The sequence below is a fragment of the Lithobates pipiens genome, unplaced genomic scaffold (genome assembly GCF_037356315.1).
Source record: "Lithobates pipiens isolate NorthernLeopardFrog02 unplaced genomic scaffold, aLitPip1_a1.2 Scaffold_25, whole genome shotgun sequence".
Lineage (NCBI taxonomy): Eukaryota > Metazoa > Chordata > Amphibia > Anura > Ranidae > Lithobates > Lithobates pipiens.
In genome coordinates this window covers 214,534,344-214,553,785 of record NW_027507787.1, presented here as the reverse complement: position 1 = coordinate 214,553,785, position 19,442 = coordinate 214,534,344, and the positions used below count along the sequence as shown (strand labels likewise).

Here is a 19,442-nt window from a genome sequence, read left to right as displayed (position 1 = left end):
TCACCCCCATTGTGCTTAGCTGGTTAGTAAGCATGGAGGAGGAGGGAGGTAGGGAGTGGGCTGTCATTACCACTGTATATACACCTACATGTGTGACTCTATAGTCACATGGGCTGCTCAGATGTGATAGAGAGGAAATGCTTAGTATAGAAACTCCCTGAAAATTGAGAATGTGCAGAGTTGCCACCGCAGCTGCAAAATCCCTAGGTGAATTGGGGACAAGAACAGAAGGGGGAGATAGAGAGCAGCAGGATTAACCAGGTTTTTTTTTTTTTTTACAGAAAACTAATCTCAAAATGACTGAGTATGAACAGCATGTAATACAGCGTTTGATAGGGTTTTTTTTATGTGGGTTTAGTGACACTTTGAGGGCTAGAAGAAGTTCTGCCAGGCTTCTCCCCTGGCAATGTAGACTTTGCTATATTGACCCTCAGGGTGAAAACCCAGTGACTTCATTTCAGGTGTATCAGCGTTTTCTAAATTCCCAGAAAGAGTGACCTGGCAACATATCCAGATATTTTTAATGACAATAAGAAAAGTGAATAGTCTGTAGACTGTGGATCAGAATCTATGCACTTCTTCGTGAACCTTTTTAACGCTAACATAAAGAGGGACACATTTGAGGCCCTTCTAGGGAAACCAATTACGGAATTACTATGACCAATTGGTGTCACACATTTTTACTGCAACTAAATTGACCATAGCAAAAGCTTGGGGAAAACCCCGGCCCTCAGCTTCGAAGCAGTCAAAAATCATGTAAACTATATCATGGTTAATGAGAAGCTGCCAGCCGTGTTATCGGATACACATGATGGATTCCTCCGGACATGGCAACGCATATCCACCCTTCCCGATTCCATCCAGTGCTACTCTTGCTCTAATATGCCTCCTCTCCCCCTACCCCGGGGACCCCCCCCCTTCTTACTCCTCTTTCTTCCTCCGCACCATTCTCTCAATTTTTTTTCCCTTTCCTGCCCCCTTTCTACACTCTCCTCTTCTGACTTTTCGACCCACAGGCCAGTTCCTGTTGGGACTGGACACATGGTCAGAAAACACTTTTATTGCATAGGAGAATATGCTACCTAGCCTCACGTAGTCTCCGTTTTAAAATTGTTTTGTTTTACATTCCTTTCTCGACCAATATACTACTATGGCTCTGTAAACTAAAGCGCGCGCACACACAAGCGTAGTTAAGAGTGCTACCACACGGTCAGGACCTGGTGGTCACGGCTGACCGCCCCTGAACCTTCAGCAATGTGTGCAAATTTCTGTGTCCAAAACTACCATATTCTTTTGATACCGGAAATTTATGCAGATATGTTCACGTGTGTCCACTACTATTTTTGTATGCTCTTGTTGATATGTATGTTCAACAAAACCCTTTGAACAAGATAGGTGGATGGCAATGCGTCATTCTGATGTTCAACTGTTCCGTTTTTTTTGCCTATAGATCTACTATAATGAAGAGAAAGAGATAAATTAACTACGTTTCTGTAGGCCATCTATGTACCAGGTACTTGCCCGTATTTCAATGTTGCCCTGCTTTTTAGCCATCCTTGTGTAAAGTCATATTTGATCCTGTAATCCCATCTTTAAACCTCCTCCCCAGAATGCAATGTACCTCTTCGTTTTAATAAGATGTTTCTGTGTGCTCAGGGTCGGGATACGTTTCTTTTCTGGTCACAGCAGTTAGTAGACCAGAATTAATTTCGACGGTATCTCAAAGCATTTTCCAATGCTAAGTGCAAATGTAACTTCCATTAGTGCTTGCTGTGGGAGCTGGTGGCCACCAGTGGATTAAATGATTCACATCTAATCCAAAGCAGAAGGGTCACCTGTCCAAGAAGAGAAGAGCTTCGCTGTATAATCCCTGCAATGCTTGCCCTATTATTTATATAGTTGACGTTAGTTCTGCTCCGTCGGCCGCATGTGATAAATTTGCGAAGGAGCAGTGTTCTCATTCACCTTGACTGATGCATGACGACTTGTACATCATCATTAAAAGGACAAGGCGGCAGGAAAAGTACAGTGTCTTTTCTGACACCATTGTCATCGTCTGGTCTTCTGTCTGCGGTGTTCTTCTCCACTCTCTTTTTTTTTTTTTTTTTTTTTATTATTTATTTTTTTGTTTTTATTGACCTCTCTAAATGCAACAATTACGTTAGACCAATGCTATCAAAGTCAGATTATAGCGAATGTTTAGGATAACTCTGTAAGGGGATGTGTTTGGTCTTCAGAGAGCCACGCTTGGCCAGTTACAAAGGGCACTAGAATACGCTGTAAAATCCTGCGCAATTATGAGCCTGAAGCATGCTACCAGTTAAAAGGTGAAGACTGGGCGCAAGCAAGTGGATAAATCTATGCCCTCTTGTGGTAGCAAAATGCCTAGCAATAACCAAATTATTCCCTATGAGATGGACGATTATGCCCCCTTTAAACAGAAGTCCACTCTTTTTTTTAATCATGTTTCATGTTACACCCAAATTTAAGGTACAACCTGAAATCTGGTCAGTCTGCACCCAAACCATGACCCAACACTTACGGAATCCAAGGGTTTTTCCACAGTCTACACCCCACCACCCAAGCCGTGACCCAACACTTGCATGATCCAAGGGTCCTTCCCCAGTCTGCACCCTACCGCCCCAAGCCGTGACCCAGCAATTACAAAATCCAGGGGTTCTTCCCCCTTGCCTGCTCCTGTAATTTTCAAAATCTGTGATTGAAACAAGTCCCATCTGCCACCATGCTTGATGTTCTGTCGGGTTGCATCCCCATACTGACCGTCGCAACCTACAAAATCCAGGGGTTCTTCTTCTCCCTGATGGCTGCTCTCATTATTTGAATTTTGCACTAAATCTTTTTTTCTTCTCTTCCTACCACCCTTGACTTGCCCCTGCCGCTTGCAGAATATGTGGGTTTTCTCCCCGCTCCTGCCATTATTTGAATGTTTTTAAGATGGAAAAGAAAATACTTAGTCTTTTATTAATCAGGATGGGTGTATATATTTGCAAAGTGGCCTTTCAAGGGTGTGTGTGTGTGTGTGTGTGTGTGTGTGTGTGTGTGTGTGTGTGATAGAGATATAGCTATATATAAAAAGAATCTCTATCACACATATATATAATGCAACCAAAGTTGGTGAGGTACTCCCTAAGGGATGCAGATGCTGCAACTTTTCTCATTAGAACTCTGATTAAAATAAATTGGTCACGCCCATTCAGAATCAGTATCCAAAAGAGTTAGTGGAACAAACAGCTGTTCTGTCACATACCTGATAGAAAAGCCTGACATAATGAGGAAGGTCTCTCCTACACCTGACTTGGGGCCAGTGATGGAGCAGACAGGTGGTGCAAGAGTACAGAGTGGCACGGGTGCCTGTTGGTCTTGCTAGCAGCAGGGCTGGACAGACTCTCTGAGTCAAGCAGGGGAAGACCGTCAGTAGACCACAGGAGGAGGCATGCCAGATAGCTGCCAGTGGGCAGGAGACAGGAGCTGGCTGGCACTGGCAACAGCAGACCGGTACAGGCTGGAAGCAGACAGGCGGGGAGCAGGCACCAGTGGAGATTAAGCAGAGTCATGCAGAAGGCAGTCCGGCATTGATTGGGACAGAGGCAGTAAAACGGATCAGGTGCAGATGCAAAGTCAGGATGCAGGACAAATCGGTAACAGATCTGTGGCACCGCAGCAAGGGGAACCGGCAAAAGTGAGGTCAGAAGCAGGCTGGGGTCAGTGCAGGTGGAGTTCAGGAGTAGTCAAGACAAACCAGGTCATTAACAGTAGAACTGCAAGTATGGATAGGATCGCTGTAGACCAGATGGCACTGAAGCATAGCACAGGCTCAGTTTTAAATAACCCACTTAGGTGCCAATGTGAGCAACAGATGTGTATGCATGTGCACATTTCCTACATGCATGTAAAGGAATATGGATTGCACAGGATGCCTTCCAGAAGAGCCCAATTGTCTGCTTGTATGTATGCCCTTCCTGAGCTGTTTCTTCAGAACAGAAACCAATAGGAATCTGGAACAGTTTGTTAAAATCTTGCAAAGACCATCCAGATGGGTTTGGGTTTAGCTCTACAACAGTGGAGCTGTTTCTAAAAAAAAAAAAAAAAAAAAAAATTATACATATTATCATTTTTTTTTTTTTTTTTTTTTTTTTTGTGACAAGGTCTCTTTAACACTCTCTTGGTTTCCCCCCTCCAAAATTTAAAAGTCAGCAGTTACATGGGTGCCTGTCAAAAAAAAAAAAAACAGGTACCCGCTCTGCCCTCTCCTGAAAGGTGCCAAATGTGGCACCGGAGGGGGGCGAGGAAGCAGATCTTCCACTTTTAGGTGAAACTCTGCTTTAAGCCAGCCATCTGCATCAAAGTGACACTTTGCACTCTACCAGCAAATTTGGATTTGTTTTGCTTTACACTTTTTACACTTTTTTTTTTAATGGTGCAAAAATATTTTTAAATGTGTTCTAAATCCAGACCTACAATATAAGGAATGTGTTGGAGACAGTGAATGAAGCATCCCAGCAGTGTTTCTTGGGTACTTTTATCTGCTGTTAGATGGATGGGTTCACACAGAGCGTATCCGCTGGACGGTCTCCGCTAGCTTGGCGGGGGACCGCTGTTTAGCGTCTAATATCACAGCTTTTCACAATGTTCATTAGAAGCTACAGTAAGTCGGATAGTCGGCCTGATGCTGGGTGTTCTCCAGCCAGGTGATGACTCTTTCCACCCTAGCCTTGACTGTCTTTGACCCAGCCCTTCCATTCATTTGGTTTCTCTCATCCATGGAGACTCCATGGGGACTCTGCATCACGTGTATGTTACCTAAGGCAGGCTGCCTCCAAAGACCTACCCACCGAAACAAGTCATTTAGATTGATTGTTCATGCAAATGCACCCGTCCAGTGACACTACTCCTGATCCAGCAATTAGCTTCCCTACACATATTTGCACAGGAAAGATCTATTTTAAATCCATGCGTGGGTCTTATTTTTACTGAAGCCCTGATGAAGGGGGAGTTTTTTTTTCTTGCCCGCGAAACACATCAGATGTTGTGTGGTGTGTGTGTGATTTTATTTTTTATTTTTTTGTATGAACTATGATGCATCCAAATGGCGGCGTCCAGCAGCGGTCTCGGGGCTTTTAGATGTCTACATCAAGGAGGCTTTTACAGGTTAATAACATGCCTTAAAGTGGTTCTAAACCTCAGACATGAACAAAGCATATCCCTCAATAGCATGTACTTGTCTCAATCCAGAGCACTAAGTGCCATTTATTTTTGCTGCTTCGTTTCTCCATCAGCATGAATCACGTCTGACAAGTTTTCCTGGCACCAAGAGACACATGATTACATGGGACCAGCTGCAATCCAGCTGATTGACAAACCTCAGCTGTCAGCTGTGTGAAGGAGGGGTGTGTCCCTCCAATCGGCTCTCAGCTGTCCTCTCTGAGCTCCACAGAGTAATTTCAGCTCTCCACCCCCTTCTTTCTGAACGCTCAGACAAGCTTTATGTATTTTGGACTTTAAACAGATGTAGAGAAGATAAGACCGCAGATAAACGGATACAAGTTATGTAGGAGGATTGGTTTCATCTCTGTATTACCTGAGGCCGGGTGCCTCACTGGTTATACAGTGGGGGAAAAAATTATCTGATTCCCCTGCAGATTTTGTAAGTTTGCCCACTGACAAATAAATAAAGGGTTTAGAATTGTTATCATAGGTGTATTTTAAATGATAGAGACTGAATATTAACCAAAAATCCAGAAAAAACACATGATCTAAATGTTCTACATTGAGTTGGAGTTCCGTAAGTAAAATACTTACTTAAAAAGTAAAATAAAATGGTACCAACCGTCAATGATTATGGTTCCCACAGACTGACTACAGTATGTTCTCATGTGGTACAGAGGAACACCTTCTTAAATTGACAGTACTAATAACAACCTTTTATGTGTATAAAAGACTAGTATCCATGGAATCTTTCTTCTATTCAAACTTCACCATCATAGGCAAGACACAAGAGCTGTCAAAGGACGTCAGAGACAAGATTGTAGACCTGCACAAGCCTGGAATGGGCTACAAGACCATCAGCAAGAAGCTGGGTTAGAAGGAGACCACTGATGGTGCGATTATTCGCAAATGGAAGAAATACAAAATAACCATCAATCACCCCTCAGTCTGGAGCTGCATGGAAGATTTTGCCTCTTGGGGTATGGATGATCATGAGAAAAGTGAGGATCAACCTAGAACTACACAGGAGGAGCTTAACATCAAGGCAGTTGGGACCACAGTCACCAAAAAAAAAAATACCATTGGTAACACTATGTCGCCATGGACCCACAAGGTCTCCCTCCTCAAGGCACATGTACAGGCCCTTCTTGAGTTTGCCGATGAACATCTAAATGATTCTGAGAAGGATTGGGAGAAAGCACTGTGGTCAGATGAGACCGAAATTGAGCTCTTTGTCATTAACTCGACTCGCCATGTTTGGAGGAAGAAAAACGCTGACTATGACCCGAAGAACACCATCCCTACAGTTAAGCATGGAGGTGGAAACATTATGCTTTGGGGCCCTCTGCCAGAGGTATAGACTGACTGCCACATTGAGGGGCCAATGGATAGAGCCATGTATTGTAAAATCTTGGATGAGCACCTTCTTCCCTCAGCCAGAACTCTGAAGATGGGTCATGGATGGGTGTTCCAGCATGACAATGACCCATAACATACTACAAAGGAGTGGCTTAAGAACCACATTAAGGTCATGGAGTGGCCTAGCCAGTCTCCAGACCTTAATTCTATAGACGATTTATGGAGGGAGCTGAAACTTGGTTGCCAAGCGACAACCAAGAAACCTTAAAGCCCCGTACACACGAGCGGACTTTTCGACATCCAAACTCCGACGGACTGAGTCCGGCGGACTATCCGCTCGTGTGTGGGCTGCAACGGACTTTAGCTTCGCTAAAGTCTGACGGACTTTAGAAATGAAGCATGCTTTAAATTTTCCCGACGGAACTCCGCCGGACCCGGTCCCCTTCGAAAAATTCGCTCGTGTGTGTGCTACTCCGACGGACTAAAACCGACGCTAGGGCAGCTATTGGCTACTGTCTATGAACTTCCTACGTCGAATCCAGTCGTACGTCATCACGTTCGACTCCGTCGGAGTTTGGTGTGATCGTGTGTGGTCAAGTCCGTTCGGTCGAAAAGTCCGCCAGAACTCCGTCGGAACTCCGGCGGAACTCCTTTGGAGGTCTGTCAGACTTAATCCCTCTCGTGTGTACGGGGCATAAGGATTTCAAGAAGATCTGTAAAGGGTGGACCAAAATCCCTCCTGAGATGTGTGCAAACCCGGTCACCATCTTCAAGAAACGTCCTTGCCTCTGCTCGCAAAAAAAGGGTTTCTCCACCAAGTGCTAAGTCTTGTATTTTTTTTATTTTTTTTATGGATTTTTGGTTGATATTCTGTCTTTATCATTTTAAAATACACCTATGATACAAATGATTGACCCGTCATTTATTTGGAAGTGGGTAAAATTACAGAAACTGTAGGGGATCAAATTTTCCCCTATGTATTTAAGGATGTTCAACCACTTTAAATATGTGCATTTTACATGTCTTCATATGAGAAGATTATTGGTAAAATGAATAGCCTGGTGACAAGCTCCCTTTAAACAAAGAAAATGCTAAAAGCCTGGAAATTCGTATAATTTCCCCCTCCCTTTTTTTTTTTTTTTGTCTTACAGAAGCGTGCGTGCCATGGATTACAAAGTATGACCAATGGAAATGGTGTCTTGTTGAGCCCAATGGCTGACTGTGATATGGCATACTGGCAGATGGAGATCTCTAATGGTAGAAGAGAGCAAGTAAATGGCTTCATTTTCAAGGAGGTGACACAGCCGACTATCATGGTACAATAAGTCCCCTACCCTTGCAATTTTACCCATGTGCTGTAACGTCTTATTTCTAATGTGTGTGTTTTTTTTAAATCTTGTTTCAGCCTCCTCAGATTTGTCAGCAAAGTGTTATATCTCCTCAGACTTGTCAGCGATGCATGGCTGGAGAGTCAGTAAGTACATAAGAAATGTTACTTGTGATTATGCAAGCTTTTTCTTGTACCCATATAACTTTTATATATATATATATATATATATATATATATATATATATATATATATATATATATATATATATATATATATATATATATATATATATATGTGTGTATATATATATTTATTATTATTATTATTATTATAATAATTTTGTGTGTTATATGGGTACAGAGTTCCCTGACTGTGCAATTGTCATTCAAAGTGCAACACAAATGGCTTTCTTTTGGTGGTATTTTAACCACTTAAGGACTGGAAGGATTTGCCCCCTTAATGATCAGGCCATTTTTTTGCGATACGGCACTGTGTCGCTTTAACGGACAATTGCGTGGTCCTGTTACATTGTACTCAATGTTTGCCTTTTTTTTTCCCCACAAATGGCTTTCTTTTGGTGGTATTTGATCACCTCTGTTTTTTATTTTATTTTTTTTTATTTTTTGCTCTATAAACAAAAAACAATTTTGGGGAAAAAAACAACAAAAAAATAAAAAAAATTTTTGACTTTTTTTATTTATTTTACTAGTAATGGCAGTAATCGTCAATTTTTAGCAGGATTCCGGTGGACAGATCCCCCTTTTTATTTTATTTTTTTAGGACCATTGGCATGTTATACAGCGATCAGTGCCTTTATTTTTATTTTATTTTTTTAGCACTGATTACTGTATAAATGTCACTGGCAGGGAAGGGGTTAACACTAGGGAGCAATCAAAGGGTTAAGTGTGTTCCCTGGGAGGTTTTTCTAACTGTGGAGGGATGGGACTGACTGGAGGAGAGAGATCGCTGTTCCTAATCACTAGGGACAACAGATCTGTCTCTACTCCCCTGTCACAACGGGGAATGTGTTTGCTTACATTGACAGATTCCTGTCTCTCTGTGGCGCAATTGCGGGTGGCCAGCGGACATGCTGGCCACACGCATTGGCTCCAGCGTCGCGCTGGGGGCAGTACGCACAGGCCTCCAATAGCTCTTAAAGCGGCCGATGTACAATGATGGCGGTTCGCACAGTACAACTGTGGCAGCTGGTCTTCAAGTTGTTAATCACCACTGTTTTTTTTTTTTTTTTTTTTTTTTAATTTTTTATCGTTTGCTAAACAAACGAAAAAAGACCGACAAATAAAAACATTTTATATACTTTTATTTTTTTTATTTTTATTTTTTTTATAAAGTGTTGCAAACGGGTAATTTATTCTCCTTCACTGATGGGCAGCACTGATGAGGAGGCACTGGTGGGCACTGGTAGATGTAGACTGAAGATGTACCTTTAACACAAGCTGGTTAATGGCTCTCATCTCCCTTCCTTGTGCTGCGAGAGTGAGATCGCTACCCCCCCCCCCCAAAGTGAGGGAACCCCAGGGTCACCAGAACTAGTGTGCCCATTGGAAGATTTCTTCCTCCATTACTGTTCCAGTGTTGACCCAAAATGTTTGGATTTCCTTTTTGCTTTCAACAATAACAGGTAACAGGACAAATAGGGTGAACCCTGATAGTCTACATGAAGCCTTAAATTTAAGAGCTCTTTCCAAAGCTCCTAAACTTGGCTCCATAAAAACCTATGGGGTTGATTTACTCCAGAGCTCAGTAAATGAGGTAAAACTTCACTTTGCAAAGTATACTCAATCGCATACAAGGAAAATTTTAAAAAGCAGTATTTTTGTTTTGTACATGTCTGGATGATAGAAACCAGCAGAGCTTCCCCTCACATCTAGAGCAAATGCACTTTATGCAGAGCACAGTATATTTGCCTTTAGTAAATCAATCTGTGTCCTTGTACACATAGGCTTTTAGGAGAGATTAGGAGCTGCCACGTTTCGGTGAGGTTAAACTTCCCTCTCCTGAAGGCAGAAGACTTGCGTTTGGGATAGGAACTTTTTGGCTGGGGTAAAACACGAAATGCTGCATTTTTGACTAGATAGAATAGAATCTTACCGGTATTCTAATCCCTCTCCACTCTATCCAAAGCTAAAAAAAAGTTTGGATTTTAGTTACCATATTTATCGGCGTATAACACTCACCCCAAGTTTAGGAGGGAATTTTAAGGAAAAAAACTTACATTTAAATGTCCATCATTGCAGCCTTGTAATGCAGCCTTTTGCATCGTTGTCCCCTTGACAGTGTTCATTTCAGATTTTTATTTTTAAAAATGGCGCCGCCGAGATGTCCTGTGTATCTCGGTGGCGCCCGGTAGTTCTCGGCCGCCTTCGGCCCTTCTCGCGGTTCTCGCCAGCTTTCAGCTGCCTTCGGCCATTCTCGGCGGCTTTCGGCCGTTCTCGTCAGCTTACGGCCGCTCTCTGCCTTTCTCGGCGGCCGAAAGCCACCGAGAACGGCCGAAGGCGGCTAATAGCCGCCCAGAGACTCAAAAATCGCGGAGGATCGGCGTATAACATGCACCCGCGATTTTCCCCTGATTTTAAGGGGAAAAAAGTCTGTGTTATACGCCGATAAATACGGTATACGTTTAGTTGAGTACGGTTCAGATTATCGCATATTAGGAGGGCAAATAGGCAATCTCTAGGAGGAAATAAATGCTCTCCTACCCATAACAGAACAAACAGTACAGTTTTGCACCAGGATCTCCTTCAAAGACGTCTATAGACGTGAGAAGATCATTGCATGATTGAGCCTACCACTTTCACACACCTGGCCAGTAGATCTTCAGGGTGTTATTATTATTATTTTTTGGCTGCATTGGTCAGATTTGATCAATCTGATTACATCTTTTCAGAAAAGTGCCATAGCAGTTTGATTACACTCTAATCACCCTGTACAGGCTGAGCGTGCATTTTTATACACACATATACGGTCATTCTTGAAGGATCAAGTCTCCTTTATGGAGGTGACCCTCCCATGCTCTTCTAATCTGCGAGTTTCAATAAGCATAGTTGAGACCTACCAGTGCCACACTTCTTCCAGAAGAGCAACTGTCTACTTCTATTATTATGTCTGTATGATTCTCATGTTATTCATAAACCTCTAAGTTCTCTTCCAGTCAAACTAAAATGATTGAACAATTATCTGATACAGTGATCCTAATAACCATTTCGGGAGGCATATATGTGGCTCTCAGCTGCCTTTTCATGGCATGTTGAAGTAGCCCCTCACCAGGTACTTTGTACTTGCCCATGTAACAAGCCACCGCATTTATATACTGTATGTTCTAAATTTATGTTTATGAAATCTAGAGTAAACCAGAAGATATTTCCTTAAAATAAGAACCAGATGCCTTCTTTTTAAGGGAGAACTTTCCTAATCACTGTTTTTTATCGAAGGTCTACAGATGACTGTATCATGCCTTTTAGATTGGAGTTATTTTTTAACATGCAGTACTGTGCAAAAATTTTGGGCAGGTGTAAAAAAAAAAATGCTGTAAAGTAAGAATGCTTTCAAAAATCTATATATTTTAATTTTTTTTTTTTTTTTATTTTTTTTTTTTTTATCAATTTACAAAATGCAAAGTGAGCGTAAGAAGAGAAATCAATATTTGGTGTAACTACTCTTTGGGCTTCATACCAGCATTATTTCTTATACAAGCACAAAGTCAGATTTTGTAGGATTAGAGTCAGGTGTATAATTACTCAGTTATACCAGGCAGGTGTTCATGATCATAAATGTCATATGTATGCTGAAACGGTCATTAACTGAAACAGAAACTGCTGTCTAGGAGGCTTAAAACCGGGTGAGGTGAGGAACTTCTAAGGCAAGGTTGTTGAAGACCTTTTCATATCACATGTCGTACACCATGGCCAGACTGAGCACAGCAACAAGACACAAGGTAGTTGTGCTCCATCAGCATGGTCTCTCGAAGCCCAAAATGTAATGCAGGCTTGGGTTTCAAGATGTGCTGTTCAAGCTCTTTTGAAGAAGCACAAAGAAACAGGCAAACATTGAGGACCATAGAAGCAGTGGTCAGCCAAGAAACCTTAAAGTGGAAGTAAACTCCCCTATCGTTTTCAGCCAAGGAAGCTGCCATCTTTGCCTCTGTTTAATCTTCAACTGCTATGGTGCTGCCCACGTGATTCGTTATGACACCAGCCATTGGATGGTTTAATAGTTTGGCTGAGAGCACAGCCAATGTGCCGTTAGCATTCCCGGCATGCTTTTTTTTTTTTTTAAACTGTTTAAATCGATGGGTTTACTTCCACTTTAATGCAGCAGATGAAAGACACATCATGCTTCCCTTCAACATCGTTAGATGTCCAGCAGTGCCATCAGCACAGAATAGGCGGAAACCTTTGGGACCCAGGTATACCCATTTACTGTCTGGAGAGGTCTGGTCAGAAGCCATGGGTGAAGAGGCCATACCTCCTGATATGGAAACGATGCTAATCGACTCAACTATGCACACAAACGTAGGAACTGGGGTGCAGAAAAATGGCAGCAGGTGCTCTGGACTCATGAGTCAAAATATGAAATATTTGGCAGTAGCAGGAGTCAGTTTGTTCACTGAAGGGCTGGAGAGAGGTATAATGTAGAACGGGGATATGCAATTAGCGGACCTCCAGCTGTTGCAAAACTACAAGTCCCATCATGCCTCTGCATGAGGCATGTCATGCTTGTGGCTGTCAGAGTCTTGCTATGCCTCATGGGACTTGTAGTTCTGCAACATCTGGAGGTCCGCTAATTGCATATCCCTGATATAGAATGTCTGTAGGCAACAGTGAAGCATAGAGGAGGATCCATTCAGGTTTGGGGCTGCATTTCTGCAAACGGAGTTGGAGATTTGGTCAGGTTCAATGATGTTCTCAATGCTGAGAAATACGGGCAGATATTTCTCCATCACGTCATACCATCAGCGAAGCGTTTGATTGGCCCCAAATTTATTCTGCAGCAGGACAAGGACCTCAAACACACAGCCGATATAATTTTAAGAACTATTTTCAGCTAGAAGAACAAGGAGTCTGGGAAATGATGGTTTGGCCACATGGAACCCTGATCTCAACCTCCTCGGGTCTGTCTGGGATTATATGAAGAGACGGAAGGATTTGAGGCAGCCTACATCCATAGAAGATTTGTGGTTAGTTCTCCAAGGTGTTTAGTGAACAACCTACCAGCCAAGTACCCCAAAACTGTGTGCAAGTGTACCTAGAAGAATTGATGCTGTTGTGAAGGCAATGGATGGTCACATCAAATATTGATTTGGATTTCTCTTCTGTTCCCTTACTTTCCATTTTGTTATTTGATAAAAATAAACTATTAAAGGGGTTGTAAAGGTTCAGGTTTTAAAAAACCAAACATATCATACTTACCTCAGCTGTGCAGTTGGCCCGATCCTCCTCTTTTGGGGTCCCTCAGCCGCGCTCCTCCTCTTCTCGAGTGCCCCATCGGAGAAGCACTCTCCTTCATGGACACCCGCGCGGGCACACTCCAGTGTCCAGCTTTTGCATCTATTTACACAGAAAGCAGGACTCGGGCCCGACCCCAGTGCCGGTGTCATTGGATTTGATTGACTGCAGCGGGAGCCAATGGCTGAGCTGTTATCAATCTATTCAGTCAGGACATGAGACGCTGGCCGGAGCTGGTGTGCTCGTTCACATCGTGGGAATTACGGGGTTCAGATAAGTATAAGGGGGGGCGCTGCTGCAGTACAGAAGCTTTTAACACGTCCGCTCTATGACCGCATTATTTATTTACAGCATTTTTATTTATTTTTATTTTTTATTTTTTTATACCTGTCTAAAACTTTTGCATGGTAGTGTAACACTTGGAATCTATGAAAGAGATGTTTATACATCTATCATTTTACTATTTACACCAGCTAAGTACGGTGGTGCAGTAAAAAAATATACTACAGCTACTTTATATTCCCTTTAAAGAAATATCATTTTTTTTCCAGTGCCAGTATTGGATCTATAAAATGTAGTTAATAAAAAAGACAATTACATCCATGAGAAATAAGGTCTGTAAATAATAAAGGAAGATTGATAGACTTTCCTTTAGGGCACACGCCGGGCTTTACATATAATTACAAATGAAGCAGCTTTCAATGCATTTTAAGGAGCCAGGCTATACTGAAATAACAAAATGGCATTTTATGTTGATTTGACTAAATAAATATTGAACACACAAATAATGAGTATGGAGGAGAGAAGACAGGCCAAGTGGATTTTTATCTTTGTACGAGTATTGATTGCATATCTTATAAATAAGATTGGAAAATGCATTATTTAGCTAACAATAATGCTGCTCCATCCATTACTTTCATTGCCCAGAGTCTCTCCGAGATGATGAGCGTTTAGCAGAGTGGTTGCCATCCCTGATAACTGATCATGTCTGACAAGGCGGCGCTCTTCATGGTAGTCGGGAGGACGCCTTGTTTGAAATTAATTTGGGCTTGTAGGATGTGAGTTCGTACAATATGGAGTCACTGACGTGAAACTATCTTTTGCTGTTACGTTCGGATTTCCAGAGCGGCGAGTAATTTGTACGTCCTGTGCCGCATTATCACCAGCCGGGGGTCTTGCATAAATAAATATGTACAGTGCATCAAAACCTGTCCTCCAAAATGATGTGCAAAGGATAAAAAAAGAGAGAAAAAAAAAAAGACTCCTACTGATCACTTTGAGGATTACGATGGATGGAATTTAAATAAACATCAGCTTCGTGTTAATCTCTGTCCTTTTTCTGGTCCCGAATTGGATACGTTTCAGCTGTGTAGAGAATTTTTCACAGCGCTTATTGAATCTTTTATCAGCCAGGGATCTCTAATGTCAAGTGGAATTATTTGGGGTATTTTTTTTTTTCCCTTTTTTTTTTTTTTATTTATTATCACAAGTGGCTTTTAATTTATTTGGGTTTTTTTTTTCTTTGGTGATTGACAATGAACGCTAATAATATTTTTTGATTATCGCAAACCTCTTATAGCTCTGGGTGGTTTTAAAAATGAATGCCTCTCTATTGGGGCATACATGTAGTTTCTTCAGAATGAGGATCCTTTAAAATCCTTGAGCCTTTTTTTTTGTTTTTTTTGTTTTTGCATTTCAGGCTCTGGCGCCTTTAAAGTGGAACTTTAGTTAGAAAATGAAGTCCTGCTAGATCACTTTTGTAGGCATAACTATGTTATGCCTACAAAAGATCGTTGTTGCGGCGTGTCAGACCGACACGCCGCAACAACAATCGCTGTGATGCGTGACCCCGGGGGCGTGCAGCGGCTTGATATCCTGGCGACGTCATATGAGGTCAGGATATCGCAACCACTTTGCCTCCTTCATTTTGCTATAGGGCGGGCGGCAAGTGGTTAAAGGCCTCTTAAAAAAAAATCAAGGTGATTTGATCAGTTTCACTGCCTTAGTAATTACCACAGCTGTTTCATCCCAGGGAAATCCTAAAAACATGACCTTTTGGGGCGCCTTGAGGACTGGAGTTGAGAAACCCTGAATTTGTGTGATGGCCAGTGGGAAGAATGCTCCTTACACTTGTGGTCATTGGGAAGAATTACCTCCTTCCAGATTGCTAAAAAGATCAATGGTGTGAGTGGGAACTTATCTGAGAGGCAGAAATTGCCCAATGCTGAAGGAACCCCTACAACTTCTGGAGGAACCCTGGCTTAAAGTATTAGGTCCTCTTTTTAACAAATGAAAAGGGGAGCTTACTCCGTACACCCTCTCCACACCACCACTCCCCTCTACATTTATCATCTTCAATGGATTAGTGGTCCAGGCACCTGAAAAGAGATGCACACCTCGGAGGCGGTCTAGCGTCACAATGCTTGCAATGTTGGGTGGGTGTTTTGCAGCATCAGCATGTGGCCTTGTTGGCCAATGTGAATCTTCTGTACTAGGATGGCATCCCAGAAGAAAGAAAAGTGCAGAAATGCCTGGACCACTTCATACACGAGTGTGGGCAGTGAAAGATTTCCAAGGTGTTGTGGATTAGTTCACCTTTTCGTGTTTTCTGAAAAGGTGAACTAAACCTTTTAAAGGACAGCTGTCTTAAAGTGGTTGTAAACCCTTACAAACCACTTTGACCTACAGGTAAGCCTAGATTAAGGCTTACCTGTAGGTCCAAGAAATATCTCCCAAACCTATACGGTTTAGGAGATATTTGCCCGAAGACGGGCACCGCTGTCTACGGCGCATGCGCTGTAGACAGCGGCGCGCAGGCACACTGAGCGTGGCATCCTCGATAATGAAGATGCCACGCAATGCCGCGTGTCTCGGCTCCCGTGCGCATGCGCGGGAGTGACGTCATCGCGGCTTCGCCGAATGACAGCGGCGGAGCTGCGAGACCCACCGAGAAGATGGATGCGCCGGACTACAGGGGACAGCGGTGACTTCGCTGGCTCCTGTGTCAGGTAAGTGACACATAATGGGATACTATGCAATGCATAGTAGTCCATTATGCTTTGCCTTTGCAGGGAATGAAAGAGGAAGTAAACTCATCAGGGTTTACTTCCTCTTTAAAGAAATACTGTGTTCTGATTATGGGATGTAGTTTAAACATGTCATTTATTGTTTTTAAATCTTTTTTTTAAATTTAATATTTTTAATATTTACAAAACCAACCAAGAAATCCATAAAAAGTGATTGGTTATTTACTAAAGGAAAATCCACTTTGCACTAAAAGTACACTTGGAAGTAAAGTCGCTGTAGATCCGAGGGGGACATGCAAGGAAAAAAAAAAAAAACAGCATTTTAGCTTGCACATGATTGAATTCTAAAATCAGCAGAGCTTCCACTCAATTCAGATCTACCCCTTAGATTTAGAGCGACTGCACTTCCAAGTGCACTTGCAGATCAAAGTGGATTTGCCTTTCGTAAATAACCCCCATAGTTTCCATTCCTGTAACATGGTTTAAAAGAGGAGTATGGCCAAAGCTTGTTTGGCCATACTTCTCTTTTTAGGTTACAGGAATGCACTTATTTTTGCATGTTTATGACCCAGAATCAGCCAACAGCAGGCTAAAGACTGCTGTTGTCTTACCTCACAGAGCCACTCCAGTCTCTGGATGTATTCTGACAATAATGTCAGGATCCATGCAGATGCCTGATCAGCAGCTGGCTCTGCCTCTCAGTGCAATGCTGAGAACCTGAGCCAGGCGCTCCCGCCCTCTCCCCAGCCCAGTTCTCCAGTGAGCTCTGGAGGGGCAGAGCAGAGAGCCGGTGATGGACAATCACTGCTTTCTGCTCAAAGCAGACCGAGGACTGAGCGACCCGCAATCATGTGATTGCTCAGTACTCGTGTTTAGAGCTTACGAGCGAGAGCTGCAGCATCAGGTCAATGGTGCAGCCATATAGCTGAGTGTTTTATGTGCAGGGTTTATTTAATTTTTTTCCCCCAATTTCCACACTTCTCCTTTAAATCTTTAGAACAATAGATGTTGTAACCACACATACACCCCTGGTAGTAGTTTATATTAATTCCTGCCACTGTCATTCTTGCTAGATGACTTGGCCTATATGTAAGTGTGGGAAAACGTGTAAACAAAGGCATGTAAAATGAAAAAGAAATTTGAATACTAAATATGACCATTACATGTATTAATCGCATACAGCTTTCTCCATAGGGATCCTATAAAGCTGTCAGCTTTCAGAGAACGTCTCTTGACAGGAGGTGCAGAGTCATTACTGCGTACTGCCTCTTGCACCCAATGGTCATACAATGTTGGTTTACAAGATATTAATGAATCCAGATGTGTTTTTATTTACTTTGGCACAGAAGGAGTTTTCTGCCTATGTATAATCACAGTGGGGGTTATAATATATTGCTGGCCTAAATGCAAATGGTGCCCTAGCAAAAAATGTTCTTACTTTCTAGGGCTAGCCGTGAGAATTGGGCAACAAGCTCCTATTTGGGAACCCCACAAGGTTGTGCTTTGTGAACAGTAAAGCAGAGCCAGTGGGAGAAGATACAAAACCAGGACAATTTTCCTTTTCACCAGCTTCACCAGCTTCACCAATGTTGGTGATTGCCCAGAAAGCACATTTCTCACTCTAATTTAGAACCGAGTATAGGGGTCCAATTTTACAGGTTTGAAGCAAAAAGACTTCGCAATTTGTATAGGGCTAATAGAAAGTAAAAAAAAAAAAAGAATCTATCCAAAAAAAGAGGGTGCCGAGAGTTGGGCATTAAGTATTTTTGTTGCAATGAATAACACTCTAGAATATCGTTCTAAACTATTTATCTACTGATTTTGATTCTCAATTGACATGGACCCTCTGTATCTATCTCACCAGCTCCCTTCAATGTCCAAAGAACACAGAATTGTTTGAGTGCTCCATTTCTGCCTTGTTGCATGTGGAGCCATGCATGTCCCTCCTTTTTGTTTTCAGGATAACTGGTGGTGACAAAGAACAGTAGAGTTAGAACTTGTCATTGATTTTAAGGAGGCTATGCTCCTCCAGGCAAGAACAGCAACCATGTGGCAGCCCCATCTGTTGGAGGGTCAGCAGCTGGTGCTTTCTGCAAGCTGGGCCTCCGTGACCAGTGTCGTGGATAAACCACCATACTCTTTTGCGCTATTAAGCCCTCTTTCAGCTTTTCAATATAATGCATCATTAAACAACCTGTGTCTCCCGCATTTCCCCAATAAACAGACATAGGGGGTTATTTACTAAAGGAAAATCCGCTTTGCCCTGCAAGTGCACTTGAGGTAAAGTCGCTGTAGATCTGAGGGGGACATGCAAGGAAAATAAACAGCAGTTTAGCTTGTACATGATTGGATGATAAAATCAGCAGAGTTTCCACTCATTTCAGATCTACCCCTTAGATTTAGAGCGACTGCATTTCCAAGTGCGCTTCCAGGGCAATTTCAAGCGCACTTGCAGTGCAACGTGGAATTGCCTTTTGTAAATAACCCCCTTAGTCGCCATCTTAGTTCCTTCATCTGACTCTCTTGGCAGAGGCTCTTGGCTTTTATTCATGGACAACAAAGGGAAGTGACAAACAGGAAGTCATGACCCCAACAGCCAATCGCTTCCGCCATACAAAATGACATCACAGGAAATGACACTACACAGGAAATAACACTAAAGGGGAGGCCATCTACAGGAGTGGGAGGGAGAAGTGCACATGTCTCATCCACTTGAGGCATGTACACTGCTCTCCGTCCAGCCACATCCACCATCTTAATCAGCATAGAGCCCACTCAATACTGCTCAGAGTAACCAGTATCTAGTAAGATCATTCTACTTGTTCTTGCATGCTTGAGAAGATCTGCAGGGACATTGCTACTGGTGTTGTCAATATACGGTACGAGTATATTAGCAAGGCAGATATCAATGCCCTCATATCAAAGCAGATATGTATCCAAAAAGGATAGTGTAGCCAGACACAGAGATCTAATTAATATGTTTCTCTCGTTATGTGGACTTCACTTCTCTAATGTGCATAGACACTTGAAGGCAA

General features: G+C 42.5%; 1 protein-coding gene across 1 annotated transcript in view; it reads left to right on the top strand.

Annotated features, from left to right (window-relative positions):
• LOC143930874 (uncharacterized) overlaps positions 1 to 19,442 on the top strand; it is a 69,963-nt gene that overhangs the window by 18,646 nt on the left and 31,875 nt on the right. Inside the window, exons 3-4 of the mRNA XM_077455518.1 lie at positions 7,737 to 7,901; positions 7,991 to 8,059. Of these exons, the coding sequence (XP_077311644.1) occupies positions 7,737 to 7,901; positions 7,991 to 8,059 (234 nt within the window). The remainder of the gene's footprint in view (positions 1 to 7,736; positions 7,902 to 7,990; positions 8,060 to 19,442) is intronic.